The sequence below is a fragment of the Haliotis rufescens genome, unplaced genomic scaffold, assembly GCF_023055435.1.
Source record: "Haliotis rufescens isolate VD_foot unplaced genomic scaffold, xgHalRufe1.0.p SCAF_59, whole genome shotgun sequence".
Classification (NCBI taxonomy): Eukaryota; Metazoa; Mollusca; class Gastropoda; order Lepetellida; family Haliotidae; genus Haliotis; species Haliotis rufescens.
In genome coordinates this window covers 947,151-964,063 of record NW_025964323.1, presented here as the reverse complement: position 1 = coordinate 964,063, position 16,913 = coordinate 947,151, and the positions used below count along the sequence as shown (strand labels likewise).

The 16,913-nt window shown below is 39.5% G+C and overlaps 1 protein-coding gene across 1 annotated transcript; it reads right to left on the bottom strand.

The window, feature by feature from the left end:
• Positions 1-4,376: 4,376 nt before the first annotated feature.
• Positions 4,377-16,339, bottom strand: LOC124142782 (tyramine beta-hydroxylase-like). The gene is made up of 10 exons (XM_046511440.2): positions 16,196-16,339; positions 14,689-14,875; positions 12,445-12,574; positions 10,339-10,437; positions 9,720-9,911; positions 9,127-9,281; positions 8,717-8,960; positions 7,489-7,585; positions 6,310-6,595; positions 4,377-4,831 (listed from the first exon to the last, which is right to left on the bottom strand). The coding sequence occupies exons 1-10, from the start codon at positions 16,210-16,212 to the stop codon at positions 4,544-4,546; spliced, it is 1,695 nt and encodes a 564-aa protein (XP_046367396.2). The 5' UTR covers positions 16,213-16,339; the 3' UTR covers positions 4,377-4,543.
• Between the last annotated feature and the right edge of the window lie 574 nt (positions 16,340-16,913).

Genomic DNA, 16,913 nt, shown 5'->3' with positions numbered 1-16,913 from the left:
CAGTCCTGGGCTGTCTTCTGGTTTCTTGCAATTCTTCAACAGCACTGTTCCGGTAAACAATTTATTTGGCATGATTGATAGAACAGTGCAGTGCAGTGCAGTGACAACTGGGACAAGTTAGGACAGTAATACTATGTTCTCAATTCAGGATGGGGAGGTATAATTGTTAATTTGTATAATGTACTGGGGTCGGGGTAATTCCTAACTTCATGATAAGTGAAAGAATGATATTGAATAATGTTTGTTGAGGAACAATAATTGTTGTTTCTGTAACCTACATGTATGACATCCCACAATGGAACATCCCATACAGTGCAAATATGCCTCAGGTTGCGATGAATTAAAAACAGTTTCGCATACCATACAAATGTTGACGGGTAACTGAGACTTGTAATCTATGAAAGTTAATACATTTTCGGTACTCATGTTTATTTCAAACATGGTGTCTGGCCATGTGGTTGCATATTCTCTTCATTCCCATGCCTTCATTGAACCAATTTATTTTTACACAAAATTACCAAGGTCCTCACTACTTTTTACATTGACTGATGGTTACGCAGACATACCAGTAATCAAACTTAACAACAGTTCTTTCATTTTTCAGTCACATTAAAAACAAACTCGGTATACTTTATTTTGCTTAGCAGTTTATGAATATTAAATTTATAATGTATCAAATACTCTCTTATTGGTGGGTCAATTTATACTTAAGAGTCACCATTCATGCCAACATCATGAACATGAATGCTTTTACTGAACTATTATGCATTTTTTGTAATATTTGCTTAAATGAGTTTTCATAAAAGTATTCATCACATCAGGTTTCAGAGACTCATGATGTCAGAGATTCGCATTAATACGTGAATCGCTTGTTTCAGATGTGCAGTATAAAGCTGTAGCTGTAGATTAATTATGTTGGTTTCCACCGACAGATAAAATTATTTGACACCAGTGTCATACTGTAACTAAATAGGATTCATCTCTATTGACTTATTTGAGAGTGTGATGCTTTGTGTGTGTTTTTTTTGTGTTTTGTTTTTTGCAGGTATTGTCAGCATATTTGCTAAGTACAGCACTGACAGGAGTGGTGGCTCTAACAACTAAGAAGATAAGTATCTGTAATGCAATAATAAATATGAACGACTTCAAAAATTAAATCATTGAGAGATGTATCTCGGTTTCATTAAATTCAATGTTAGAGCTTATCCTCCAATGACCCAAGGGTATTATGGTATTATTGCAAGTCCCATTCTCTATGGTCTGACCATTTAATATTCGTGAGGGTGGTTAAGATATAATATATTTTCGGATGCAAATTTGATTTTTTTTAAAAAGGAGGCAACCCGTTTTTGTTCATATTAAAAAAAGTCCTAGGAATGTCATCATCAGGATTAAAATTAAACTCAAAAAGCTTTACTAGCCCCGGTGAAGATAAAATGTCCCTTGTAATGTTAAAACAATGGGGAAATGTGTTCTAATCTCGGACAAGCGGTCTCATTTGAGGACTAAGAAGACTCCTCAGCAACTTATCCCAAGATCCATATGTTCGGCGTTGTCATTTAACAAATAAATAAAGCTCACCTCAATCAGAAGTATCTATTGTCTAAATGTTGTTGTGATATTCAACTTTAATTTGATTTTAATGGATCATATGACATCAGATACACAAACTATTTTGCTGGTGTCAGGCTTGCCCTCAATGTTGAATGTATGGTGTTAGGCCAAGAAAATATCAAATGTTTCACATCTTTATGTAGGGCTTTGTGCAGGTCCTATTGTCTGATGGTATTTAATTTACAAATTTTTGGGAAAATGAAATATGTATACATTGAATTGAAAAAAATGTGAAACATGTGCACATAGACTAGAAAATTGTTTGAAAAATAAATAATATCAAACCTATTTTTTATGTTTTTAAGGCCCTCATCATACTATTCAGAAGTACCCAGCGCAGAGAGGAAGAGAGGAAGCATTTCATTGACCTGCTGTTTCATGGATAGAGTTCAAAATGAAATCAGCTTGTAGCATGTACTGGTTGCTTAGTGATATCTGAACAGGATACGTTTGATACAAACATTTCAGGCCACCAGGTATTGGGGAATATACCTGACGCCAATCCAACGTTGGGCCAACGTTTCTTTGTCGTCATTGATTCAACGGGATTTACCCAACGTTGCCACAACGTCTGAATTCTAACTGGGTAGGAGAACCACATGACTAAATCAACAGTATTTGATGGTAAATGGGATTATCACGAACTGCATATAAATGTCAGCACTGTCAAGAAGTGATGAGGAAACGTCAATAATGATTAAAAGTGTAAATAATGCAATGTTGTAGGATTGTTGCAGGAAAGGGTTTTTAGACCATAACACCGTAACGTTACAGCATCGTTAAAAACCCATACACGTTAACGTTGTGCCAACGTTACTTTTTAACGTTGCCACAACGAAAATGAATCGTTGTGACAACCCTGTACCAACGCTATTTTTTGGTGGGCAGACACATGTTGGAAGCATGAGATGATGGTGTCTGAACGTATTTACACTCGAATCTTCTTGGAACAAGAAGCTTATGATCGTGGGTTCGATTCTCGACATGTCCCGATTATGTTTCTTGGTTTGTCAGCACCATACCAGTGCTCGTGCAGCACCATACCCGTACTCGTTGGTTTCACCAAAGTGATAATCGGAAAAAACCCTGCATCACTTCGGGCTTTCCTCCCACATCAAGCTGACACGCAGTGACATAACTGGAACACTGTTCAAAGCGGCGTTGAAACAAAAACTCACGCTCTTTTAGAATTGAAATGTCCTCCATTGCAAATGATGTCTACATATGTGCATTGTACTGTCTTTGAAAATTAAAAACTCTGTAGTGGTGTATTGTATTTCGGACAGGCGTACACTATTAACATGCTAATAATATATAAATCATTAGTACCTTTGTAATTGGACACTTGGGGCACGGAGTTGCGCATCTTAGGTGTGCCAGAGTGAGTTAGTTAAGTTTAAAGTCGCGTTTAACAGTATTCCAGTTATACAACGGCATGTCAGCTTGATGTGGGAGGAAATCCCGAAGTAATGTAGGTCTTAGACGTTTACCACTTTGGTGAAACCCACGAGCACTGGTATGGTGCTGACAAACCCAGAAACATATTCTAGGGATTCTAACCCTCAATCATTGGTTTCTGTCGCCTTAGAAGACTGGGCAACCCGTGCCCCCATGTGTGAAGGAAGCTACGATCATTGGTTCGAATTCCGGTGTGTCCTAAATATGTGCTTGTGGGTTTCATGAAAGTGGCAATCACTTCACCACTTCAGGGTGTCCACACACAGGACGTGATATCACTGTATTCAGAGCCGCTTTCATCCCAACTCGCTCATTCGTCATCGGTTAAAAGAGTGTACGCTTGCTTGTGTTTGTTTGTGGTTTAACGCCGCAATATGCACAATTCCATGTAACGGCAGTCTGTAAATAATCGTGTGTGAACCAGACAATCCAGTGATTGACACAGTGAGCATCTATCTACGCAATCACGATGACACGTATTCTCTATTATGTTCGTTTGGGGAGTTCCCATACGTGTGAAGATAGTGAAGATTGATCGATTTAGTTATATAATACTGATCGATCAAAGCCGTCCATCTCTGAATGTAAAGTGGTACCCCGTTTGTCCGGAAGACCACATTGTGGACAGTTACTTTCAGGTACATCTTCATTCATACAAAGGGACATAACTTCATTTCCATAACATATTATTTCGGATACTTGTTAAACTGGACAGGAACGGTACCCTCCGTATGGTCCTCTGAATATGTTTCCGACTATTATGTTCAATAAATTCACCCTTTATTACATGTACAGTGTAAACAAGTCATCACTGTTATTTGAAGCATAAAACAGAAATATGTATGTAAAATGTAGCATTAACTATAGAAAACTCCGTCAAATGTTTTTAGAAAAGAATTTGTCTGGAATATTATCATCAGATACACTCAGCTGTATGTCGGAGGTCTCAAATAAACGAGTCTGGACCGGAAAATCCTGTGATTGACATCATGAACATTAATCCACGCAACTGAGATACGATGACATGCATGCCCGCATATGTACGTTTGAAGACTTGACACAGATGCTAAAATATTTAACATTTATCGATTTAGCTGTATAATACTGATCGATAAAAGGCATTCTTTTCTGAAAGTAAATTTGGACTCCTTTGGTCCGAAATCCACCTTGCGGACAAAGGGAGATGACTCCATATCCATAATTCCTTAAACCGGAAACTTGTCAAACTGGAATATTTCAATTGGATCGGTACCGTCCGTATTGACCTGGTTTCACTATACGTGTTTACGAATTGTACTAAGACGATAAATTCAGCCTTTATTTCATGTGCATTGTAAACAAGTTATCACAAGTGTCTGAAGCATGTAACAGATATATGTCTGTAAAATGTAGCATTAACTATAGAATACATTGTCAAAAGAATTTATATTGAATATCATCATCAGATACCACTCATTTCGCCATGGCGGACTTACAGACCTAAAGCAAGTACAGCTGCTACAACCATGCCAGAGACAACGGAAGATGCTGCACGGGCAGCTGACGACATCGGATACTTCGTTTCAACTGGGTCAGCTGCCTTGTCACATGACTTCAGCGCATGCGCAAATTTAATCCTCTGTGGATCGTGTCCGTCAGCGAAATTGAAAAGCAGCAATTCCCCCAATTCACCTTGAAAACAAGGATGTTTGTTGAGTCGGGCAAGAACAGCTGGACATTCCGGTCTGCAGGATCCATAGTGGTTGCAGCTATCCATCACCTAGAACCAATCACGTTTTTGTGTAAACAAACCTACAAAACATTATTGTTTAATATATGAAGGCTTTTTAATTTTCTTGCCAGAAAACATGTTTAACTCCGTAATCTCATCGGATGACCCGACATCGTGTGTCACGTCAGTGGATGAGATATGTGTGTTGCTTTACTAATCAAACATAGTGTCATTAAGGCAGACTGACTAAATACATGGAATTAGTGACGGGTCTTCAGCTCACCTTGACATGCAGTCAACATTTCAAAATGTCAACAAAGACAAACACAAGGCCATATGACCATATTGAGAATGGGATTCACACATCTTGAACACACTAAAAGAGGCATGCATGTTAAGTGTCAGCTTCTTTGGTCTTTCAGTGATTTTGTGAGAATATAGAAGGGTCAAAGTGCAATGGTTAAAGCAATGCCAAAATTTAAAAAAAATTTCAACAGATGAAACAACGCCACTAACCACACACACGCAAACTACATTTCAGTACATTTTGAACACACAAAAAAAACTGTGAGAGAAAAAAAGAGAGATAAGATAGAAAGTTTCAGCGTTCCCTATGTTTGAAGTGCAAAGATCAACATGTAAATATCGCAAATATGGAACATAGGTTGAGCCCCACTAACATATTATAAAACATTATGTTTTATTACCAGTAATATGAGATTTAGACAGACAGATTTATTTCGTATTTGTAGCCATGAGGCCAATAGTACAATGACATTTTGTTGTAAGAAAACTCCTCGTGGAGCACCACTTGTATACTGACTAGATTGTAGCGAAATAGGTGTACACCGTTTTATTTATATTCAATGTATTATCCTTTCTTCAAATATCTTATAAACACAAACTGCAAGTCTGAGAAGAATATGGCTATTTTTGCTGTTCATTAACTGTACAAATTTTCTTTGTGATGGATACGTATACTAATAGTTATGCAGGTATTTGATTCTTATATCTTTATATACTGGACATATCAATAAAACTTGGTATTCATCTTCTTGGTAATATTTGCAGAAAGGACACATCGATGTTAAAACATCATTTTCGGAGCCCCACCACTTACATTACATGTACAAAATGTCAATAATCGAACACAGCATCGGTGCTGTCGACAAGACGGCCGACATTTTGTATGAATTGGCTATACAATTTGGAATGCATTTTTTCCATTATAACACTTCGGCTGGTATACTGAAAGACCCTGTTCACTTACTCACTGGTCGTTATAGTGAGTGAGGGAGTTTGGTTTTACGTCCCTTTTAGCAATATTCCAGCAATAACACGGCGGGGGACACCACAAATGGGCTACACACATTGTACCCATGTCGGAAATCGAACCCGGGTCTTCGGCGTGTGGTCGTTATAACCAGATGTTGAATGTCATGGATCATAGAATATCATCATATATTCTTTATCACTAAACTATTAAATAAAAAATAAATATATAGCCTTTGATATTTGTTGCTTACCTCATTCACGATCGCACGCATTTCAGGACTGGTTAGGTTTTCGAACATTGCGATGTCACATCCGTCAATTATATGATCCTCGTTGGCGAACTTACAGTCATCGAAGTTCTTCCACGTCGTGCAAGATCCGGTCATGTTTTCCTTTGGGAAGTAGGAGAAAAGCCCATAGCACATCTCATCATATGAACCTTCTCCATACATGGTTGTACGGGTCTTGGACACAGACCTGTAGACGCACGTCGTCTTCAAACTGTCACCCTGTCTCACCTCAATCGGGGATGAGTACCTGAAAGGTCACATTGTATTTTCCTCGATAATCCAGCATATTATTAGATCTCCATTCTGCCGTCATACAAGGACACATACGCCACCACAGCTTCGTTGTTGAAGTGGTTGGTTTTTTGTTTAACGCCGCACTCAGCAATATTCCAGCTATATGACGGCGGTCTGTAAATAATCGAGTCTGGACCAGAAAATCCAGTGATGAATATCATGAGCATCGATCCACGCAATTGACATGCATCAACCAAGTCAGCGAGCCTGACTACCCGATCCCGTTAGTCGCCTTTTACGACAAGCACAGTCACCCTTTACGGCAAGCATGGGTCGCTGAAGACCTATTCTACCCCGGGTCTTCACGGGTCGAAGCCTGTTTTGGGGCAAGTGTATCAGTGTACACCAGTATTTAACTACCCGTGACACATAAAGGGAGTCTGCCACACTCATCAAGAACCATACCATTAAATGTTGGTCTCTTCACTTTAAGATAATGTTTACAGAATTAAAGTTGTATAGCCTCTATGGATTTACAATGACACGTTCCCCATATTTCAGAACCATATTTGAGTATAGGCACTATCATTGAACCAGGAATTTTGAATAAATCAGAGCATGTTAAATATGTTACCAATCTTCACGGGTCGTTGTTGAAGTGGAGGCATTAGAGATCCTGTCGTCTTCTGCGCACAATTTGTTGCACAGAGGTGACACAAGTCGAGTACTAATGATATGGTTACTCTGACCAATATCGTGAAATTGGATTGGATGGCTATTTTTACTGTCGTTTCATTTTAGCCCATATGAGGTAGCTCTGCTCGGAGAAGTACGATGTCTGAGACGGACTGGCATCATATAGCTCCGAGATAAGATGAACGCGAGAGTTGAAACCTTAATACTAACACTTTCAGCTGGGGGTTGTCATAGGAGTAAGTGGGGTCGTCGATAATTTTGGCCACCCTCTGACCATTGCGGAACAATTCAACCTGCTCGTCAAATCCTGCAAGAAATAGTCTTCAAAAATGAGAGAGATTCTGTCTGGAGATATTGCCCTGATAAACGTACAAATGGTAGACAAACTGTAGATGGGCACATGACACGTTAATATGGTTCAACATATTTTTTCTCTAAATTAATTCAGTCCCAGTTCAACCTTTACATGTTGTGAGTATTTTCTCAATTCTGCACCTTATACACAACTATAAAGTCATATAAACTGGTGATCAAAATAAACTATACCTCTCAGTTGATTTTATCACAAGTTGGATTTTCAAATGATAGTATCTGAAGTTAGCGATATCATGTAATATAAACTATACAGGTGCCTAGTCAATATTTTTTTAAAAATCTAAAAGGTTTCTATTTGTTAAAATATAATTTCATTTTTAATTTCTATTTAAAAAATGCCATAAAACACAACTGCTGATGGGTACCGTAGACATCTTACCTTTGAAAATCAATAAAGAAATTTGCTTTTTTTCGGCATCAATTTATAACATGTCAAACATGGTCATGTGGTTGAAAATTTTGTTCTTATTTTGTTCTTGTCGTCATAGAACCAATTCATTTTTACACAAAATTACCCAGCCACATATCACCTTTTACAAGCTGTTGCAGGAATGAGTAATCAAATTGCAAAACAATTCTTTCAATTTTCAATTACATAAAAAACAACATCGGTATACTTTCTTTTGCCCCACAGTTTATACTGACCATCTGCATCCCAACTGAATCCTTTCCTCGGGTACGGGTATGAATAATGAGATATACGACTGACTCTGAATTGTCATGGTTGACATATTCTAGAGACACTGATGCATCGGTATTAGTTGGATGGTTGGTTGGTTTGTTGCTTAACGCCGCACTCAGCCATATTCCAGCTATATGACGGCGGTCTGTTAATAATCGAGTATGGACCAGACAATCCATTGATTAATATCATGAGCATCGATCCACGCAATTGGGATCGATGACATGCATCAAACCAAGTCAGCGAGCCTGACCACCCGGTCCCGTTAGTTGCCTCATACGACAAGCATTTGTTACTGAAGACCTATTCTACCCCGGATCTTCACGGGTCTCATCGGTATTAAAAGACACATCTTACCTAGTATCAAAAGACACATCTTACCTAGATAATGCATATGGCTGAGACCAGATGTTATGTAGATATTTCCCTTCACTATTTTGTTGGTGCACTCTTCTGTGCATGTTGACTCAAACGTGGACCGCTTAGCACCTGGTGGAATCTCCAGATACTGTTGGCCGGTAGCTAAGAATCCGGCATCGTACTTTCTCAGTTTAGGCGTGTAATATAAGGTCAAACCAGAATTGTCCATGTAGTCACTTCTCAACTCAGGGTTAGTCCAATGAAACTGGAACATAATAAATAAAGTTGAAATGGGGATAGCTCTAGAGCATCCAAACTGTTATTTTGTAAAAGTCTACGACCCTCGCCGTGAACCTTACGAAGCAGTATTAAGCTTACCTCTGCACTGCGTTCCTCATACAACTAGTGCCTTGACCAGAAGAACTATTTACCTGCAAAACCATTTTCTTTGGGCCAGTGCGACCTATGCGATATCCTGCCTCTTCATATTCACATGTTCCATCCAGCCCCAGGGTCCAGAGCCCAAGAACTTGAGAGCACCCCTTCTGGGACATGTAACAGGGCGTGGCATGGTCTGTTATGTCAGCTGTCAACAATGAAACATATCAGCGGCTATCCCTTTGTAAACAAGATAATGAATACAAGTTATCATTGGTTTAAAGAAATCACAAATTTATTGTGATATCATTTGTCGCACAAGGGAGATTGTTCTATTTGTAACCATGAATGCAACGTTTTTGGTGAAGATACTAACTTCATTATCATGACATGCTTGATAACTGTGTTAGTATCTACACCGAAGCGTCTCATTGATCGTATATCCATAGAACCATCCACCTGGATTATCATACAAACTTTTAATGCCACTCAAGGAAGATATATTTGTCGGTCCTCAACATGGCAAACCCTGTGATTGCGATTTCGATTTAATCGACAGACATATTGGTTTGCTTTTTCATGTGTGTATATGTTGCGATAAGGATAGACCAATAATTCTGTTTTGATAACGTAAACATAAATTTACCATCATTATCGCATCCGAAGAGGACGATGTGGTGCATGACGTTGGTGTTGTTGATTTCTGGTTTAGTTGCAATCAGGTGGTAGTCCTGTGACATGTCGATGTACTTGCTGACGTCGAAGGGCATGCAGTAGTAGTTGGTCTCAGTCGGAGGCACCCGTGTTGGTGGATATCTCAGAGTGAAGCTCTTCACCTCTGGAAAACGGAAGTACTGTAACGTTAGTAGGGAATGTACATATATATCATAAGCATTGCATCGGTGTGGCGATTCAGCATGGTCTCTTCCTCATAATTCGATTTCCTCTTGGAGTCAGTATCACCTTTTGTTCACTCCTGTTTGCCAGAAGTCGATAACTGACAAGAGGAGGAAAGAGGAATATGATCATAGTTGTCATTCTTTTGCCCATTTCTAATAATTTCAGCAAACCTTTCCGAAACATTAAAATTTGACATGTCCACGAGGCCAAGTTGCAACAGTGATAATGGCTAGTTGTCAGTTGTTTACACAAATGATAATTTCAACTATAAACTTTGCAGTGTGTCAAACTGGGCACTTCTCCTACCTCTTTGGTGAGTCAAGGTAGATGAGGTTAAGTGTAAAACTGATTTAGGTTCAACTTACCAGGAGCTTTTGTGGCGTTGCATACAAAATCGCCAGCTGTACAAGACACCCAGTCGTTCTTGGCCGTGCATTTAGGACTTCCCCAGGGGTCACAGATACCTGAAGTGAGAGACGCTTGGGTGAGGCCATGAAGGTTCAAAGTCATATGCATCTAATTATGATATTCAGTATATCAGAAAACGTGACGAGAGATGAAAACATCGCCTTGAATAGTATTTCAGCTCCATCATGGCGTGTCAGCTTAATGTGAAAGGAAAGCCCAAATGTGAAAATCATGAACACATGTACTGTGCTGACAGACCAAGAGTCTGGCGAACTTAGATTCGATCAGCAGTGGTTGACACGAGAATTTAACGTCACGAGGAACCGTTTCGAAACGAAACTAGTGACACAATCGGGGGGATTATTATCCGGGATTAGTGTGCTCAATTAAAGTGGCATTAGTCTTTACACACAATTCATCGTTAATATTGACGATGTTTTGGTACGGTGCTGTCTTCATGTCGTGCTTGGTCGTGATGTATATGTCCAGCACTTGCCGTGCCCTTTGGTTTAGCTGCTGAGGTTAGTGCAATTGAAGTAGTTAGGCTGAGGATGTCTACTGGTATTACTTCGTGTTCACTGCGTGGATTAGTTTGCTAGTCCTTTAACGACATACAAGTAGTTCAGGTATCGCCCATATCACGCCACACAGTCAGGTACCATGGTTGGTTGGTCGGTTTGTTGTTTAACGCCGCACTCAGCAATATTCCAGCTTTATGACGGCGGTCTGTAAATAATCGTGTCTGGACCAGAAAATCCAGTGATTAATATCATGAGCATCAATCCACGCAATGGGGATCGATGACATGCATCAACCACGTCAGCGAGCCTGACCACCCGATCCCGTTAGTCGCCTTTTACGACAGGCATGGTCACCTCCTACAGCAAGCATGGGTTGCTGAAGACCTATTCTACCCCGGAATCTTCACGGGTCCAGGAACCATGGACGAATCAAATAGCGAATGGTACGGCGTACGTTATCTAACAAATTCCTTCACATTGTACGACAGGTCACAAATTGCTAACAGCTAAAGTGAATGAGAGAAGCACCACGACGTAGTCGTTCTATGGCTAAGTTGACGCAGATTCCAATAAACCAAAACTCTCGACCATGACAACTGACCTGAACCATATGAGTTCTACACGATAAGACAATGCAGTCTGTTTGCGTCGGAAAGTGACATATTTTCATTGATGTTCCGTAAACGTCTTTTTCACTCCTTGCATGGATCTTGTCAGCAGAGCATTGATATACCCAGTTCTTTATATAGGATAACTACGCGATAAATCGCAAAGAACGATGAAGAACGAAATATTGTTTATTTCACGATAAAGCATTGTTCGATCATGACGTCATTTTTGGAGATTCGAACATGCACTCGCAACTTGATGACGTCGTAAGTTGTCCCCACTTGATGTAGCTGGGCAACGCAGATAAACGCAGTAGCCGAACGATCGCATCAAAAGATGGGAGAGATACGAGAAACGGTTTAGGGAGAAAAGTAAAAGATAAGCGACGTGAAAATTGTGAGAATGTTCGGGAAATACCAAACTCAACCCCCTGCCCATAAATGAGATTTGTCCGACATTGCCGAGGTATTAGTATATTCAGGGAGTCAACAGTAAATGCGGGTAAATATTTTTAAAGCTTGGATATTTTATGAACGTCCTTAAAGAGATGTCTTAAAATGGTTTTATTCAAAGTGGATTGAAGTGATTTATTTTTCAGAATTTATTGGAATTGTATAACCGCCATGTTATTTCAGCCTGTTTAGTCTTACCTTGTGTCCTTGAATGTAGTGAGTGAGTGAGTGTGGTTTTACGCAATATTCCAGCAATATCACGGCGGGGGAAACCAGAAATGGGCTTCACGCATTGTATCCTTGAATGTAACTAACCGACATGCCACCACTAATATGAATTTTCATTTTCCTGTCACAGGACACAACGACTATGATGCATCATTTCAAAGCATTATTTTTGTGTTAAAAGACTTCTACACTATAACATTCGTAAGAACGTTCACAGCTACATGTAACTCTGTGACGGAACAGATGAATATACCTGGATGTGTGATGTTCTTGGTCCTGGAGGGGAAACTGCCCGGATGCCACACACAGTCTGGATCTCCTAGCTCCTGACCATTGGTCATCCCGTCCCCATCAGAATCCTTCTGGCACAGTTCCGTAGTCCACTGGAACGAAATATGGACAAGCCACCTTTTACAAGAATGCCATTAAGCGTCACCTTAAGGACATAACATTACATTATTTACAAGTGAGTGAGTGAGTTGGGTTTAACGCCGCTTTTAACGTTATTCAAGTTATATCACGGCGTGTCAGGTTAATGTGGGAGGAAAGCCCGAAGTGATGCAGGTCTCAGACGTTTACCACTTCGCTGAAACCCACGAGCACGGGTATGCTGCTGACAAACCTTGAAACATAATCGGGGCGAACCGGGATTCAAACCAACAATCATTGGTTTCTGGCGTGCCTAAGGGACGCAACTCTGCACAGCGAATCGCGGCGCCTTGGACGACTGGGCCACCCGTTCATCATTTCTAGTAAAAAACATACGTCCTTTTGAAACAGACCAAGCTTTGCAGCCATGGATGGGTCTTAGGTTCACCACTATCAACCCTATGTATACCTACGGCATATTCGCCCTGACATTTCTTTATGATTCTATGTTTAACTGACAACAATGTTGAGATTTCCATTTTGTTTTACAACATCTCGTTTTGTACTTCTTATTTAAAACATAACTCTAATATCAATTATATAAAACCTTGGAAATCCGATTGATTTTTCACTTTTGAATCATGTCACATGTGTAAGATCTAAACGAATTCGTTTGTACACAAAGCAGGTTAATATTAAAAATGGAAAAGTGGTGTTCTCTACTGAAACCAATGTAGGGACGTCACAATCACATGCTCAGTAGAAACCAACACAACATTGTGAAATACCAGTTCAGGCAATGATCTCCATGTGGGGTTTAATGATAAATGCTTACAACGACGAGTGAGTAGTAAAGTAGGTCATTGAGTATTACAGTGCACAGATAAGGCAATGTCCTCCGTTAATAACACGCTCCAATCCGGTCGAGAAAACAGTTACCGAATTAAAAGATACCCTGGTTGGTATCGGTTTGTATCAATAGCCAGAGAAGCAACGCAAATAGCACAATCTTTCACCCGTTTGTTCAGATTCACCTGAGAGTAATGGTTGGATCCTAATGGATATGATCAAACACAACCTTTGTGAAGGAGGAAATGGGTTTAACACCACATTCCACTGTACTTCAGATACATTACGGCACGTCAGTTTAATGTACTAGGATTCAAGTCAAAAGTGTCACCGGTCCTTTTTGTTTATCACTTTAGTGAAACCTACGACCAAGGTATGCTGCAGACGGACCATGCGTTGAGATGATATGCCATTCGAACCATGGTCAGCTCCATGCGGCTTAACTCTGCGCAGAGTACCATTCGTACTTTCAACAACACTGTGCTATGAAAATCATTTGTTCATGAACTCTTCAACCTTACCTTTCGAGAGCCAATGGCATACATCCGTGCTTTGCATATTGTTAGCTTATTTCGGAACCGTACAGAACAGATCTTTCCTTCGTATAGTCTGGCCATGAGGCCAATAGTACAGATGCTTGGAAAATACTTGAGAAAATTTTGAATTTGTAAGTTTTTGTTTTTTTTTAATATAAAGAACTAGCTGTTGTTGTCACTTGTTGTGACTACCGGTGCAAACTTCTGCATGGTAGGATATTGATAATAATATCAAGGCAAATATCTTGACCTTAAGTTAGTATAAGCTGCACATATAAATAGTGTATGGTATTCATCAGAATCTTCTTTACAGAACGCAAAGACTGTAAGCAAAGTCATGATCTCAAGACGTCCTATGTTTCTGTATTTTAGAATCATTCGAACACCATCAGCTAAATTGTGTTACAGCTCTTAAATTTACAGTCTTAATCGATGATCGATATTTCTCAGTTGTAGTAAAGTTTTGTGGGTGGAATATTCACTAATTATATATACATGTACAATGTGGCCATGTAGTATTTCTGTATTTCCTCGATACATCTCTCACGTCTATGACCTACCGTGATCTTCCAAAACATCATGTTAAACGGCATTAAATGTCACTCAATGTCAATATCATAGACCGAACAGAATCATTATCAGCATTGTCAACTATTCGCTTGTGCGGATAACTCGATATGTTTTCGATGGTTCACATGACTTCAAGCGTGGTTTGCAAGTACATACAAGGAAAATCATCCTACCTGTTTCACCTGCTGGAAATCGAGACCAAATGGATTCCTGTCTCCCCCACCCTGGGGATTCTTGTGCCCCACCCCCCGCCATAAGAAGTTGATCTTGCATGGGTGTGGTACCGCGTCCCCGTTGGGTATTGTGTCTTGGAAATGTCGGTATCCGTGCGAAACACCAACGAAGAAACAAACAAGTAATCTGAAACAGATAACAAAGAAAACGTCAAGAGTAGGCGCAAGTGATATTGCAAGATTAATTCGCATGTGTCATCAAGTCAACTTTGCAAAGAATAAGATACTGAATAATTTATTTACTCCACCTTGGCAAATATCACACAGCTGCTGAGGCATAAAGTTTCACAATCATCTTCCTCGGAGGTCGTAAAATCAAACCTGTTTAAGTCCCCCCCCCCCCCCCCCCCCCCCCCTCTTTAAAAGTAACTAGGAACATGACTGTGTAGTAAAAACATTATGTTTTGTCTTCTACATGATGGTCAGTGTAACAAATATACATTTCAATTGTGCAATTATAGATCATTCAGTGCCTATATCAAGTGAAATATATCTAATGTGTGAAACAAGTAAAACACCATTTTCAAAGTATTGTAAATGCATGTTCTGCTATTGTAGTGGCCAGCACGTAATGAAATATGTCAGTGTCCACCCAGCAGTGAATGGGTACCCGATAGGATGAGAGGGTAATGTGGCTGTTAACCTTCAAGTGCCTCCAAGGCAACCTGGGCTGTATACTCCCCAGGGAGCTGAGAATGAATTTCTGATCCATTGAATAATATACAGCCGCTGAGGATCAACCCAAGTTTGAAATCAGGATCTTTCTAGAGACATTATATATAATGTTTTCATTGACATTGTGCGTGCTCTATACACAGATAACGTCCTGTGCATGTATTCATTTCCTGACCATCAATCTAATGTCTTAAACAACGTTAAGTATTCTATTGAGTATACACGACATTTCTTTTCATTAATGAACAAAAGTACCCTGTTGATCTCAAATATCAGAATTTTGTGTGGTATTTATAAAAGGCCCGAAACAAGTGAGTGAGTTACAATGTAGAATCATATCGGCAGAATTTCTGCCATATCGTGTCATGGTCCCGTACAAATCAACTTATAACGCTTAAAACACATATTAATACATACCTGTGACGTGACATAAACAGCTGGACAAAAGAAAGTTACACTTAAAAATTGGATTTGTCCTATAGGGTAACAAATGTTATCGTAGCGTTTGGAGCCTCAAAACAGTCGCCGAAACACTGTAAACTCAAAACTGCAAGACACAACCTTGATACCCTATCAAATTAATCACCACTGAATAACAATTTCGTGTTTGTTTCTTTTTTAGCCACCTTAAGGTACGGGCGTATACTTTCATTTGATTGCAATGTTATGGGACTGAAAAATATAATGTTAACACAATAGCAGTATTATTGTGCATACAAATGAAAAGGACATCACATTTACATATTGGCAAATACCAGTAAAAGTTACTTACATCTTTAAAGATTCCATGTTTCTGTGAGCAATACCGATTCAGAAGTGAGCGGGAACTCGTATTACCCCTTTTTATCTTAACACAAGCCCTTCCCCAGTTGTGAAATTGTAACTGATAAAAATCCACGTGATGATGACTGTAGAGATAAGAGTATGAATGATGACCAGATGATTCTCATACCTTTGTTTTGTACCCCTATGTCGCCAAACACAGTAACGATGATACGAGTCGTCATTCCACATACAAGTATTTTCAATTTATATGTTGAGCATACTCGAGTCATCACTACCAAACACCATTCGACATTATAATACCTTCATAACACCTGACAGGTGAATGAATGTTTACAAATTTAAGTCTGATGACCTTTATTTAAAAATAGCATACCATGCATGAGTATTACTAAGGATTTGTGTGTCTCGTAGTTGGTCGTTGTGAGTGGATGAGTCAGCGGATTCCCCAAACGTCCAGAGTAACTTGGAGAAGTCAGTATGTTGATGTATGTTGTGGAGCGAGGAGATTTCACCTTCAACTCTTTTTCCATATTTCGCAATATCTTCACTGGTGACCTGTTTAACTGACGAGTTTGTGGTCAAGCAGTACATATGACCCTCAACAATGGAATTAGGTGTTTGTAACATGCCAGGTGAATAAAAATGGCAGATATGTTATCTGTATAAACACAGGGTATTACACTAAATTTCAGTTCTGTTGGTAA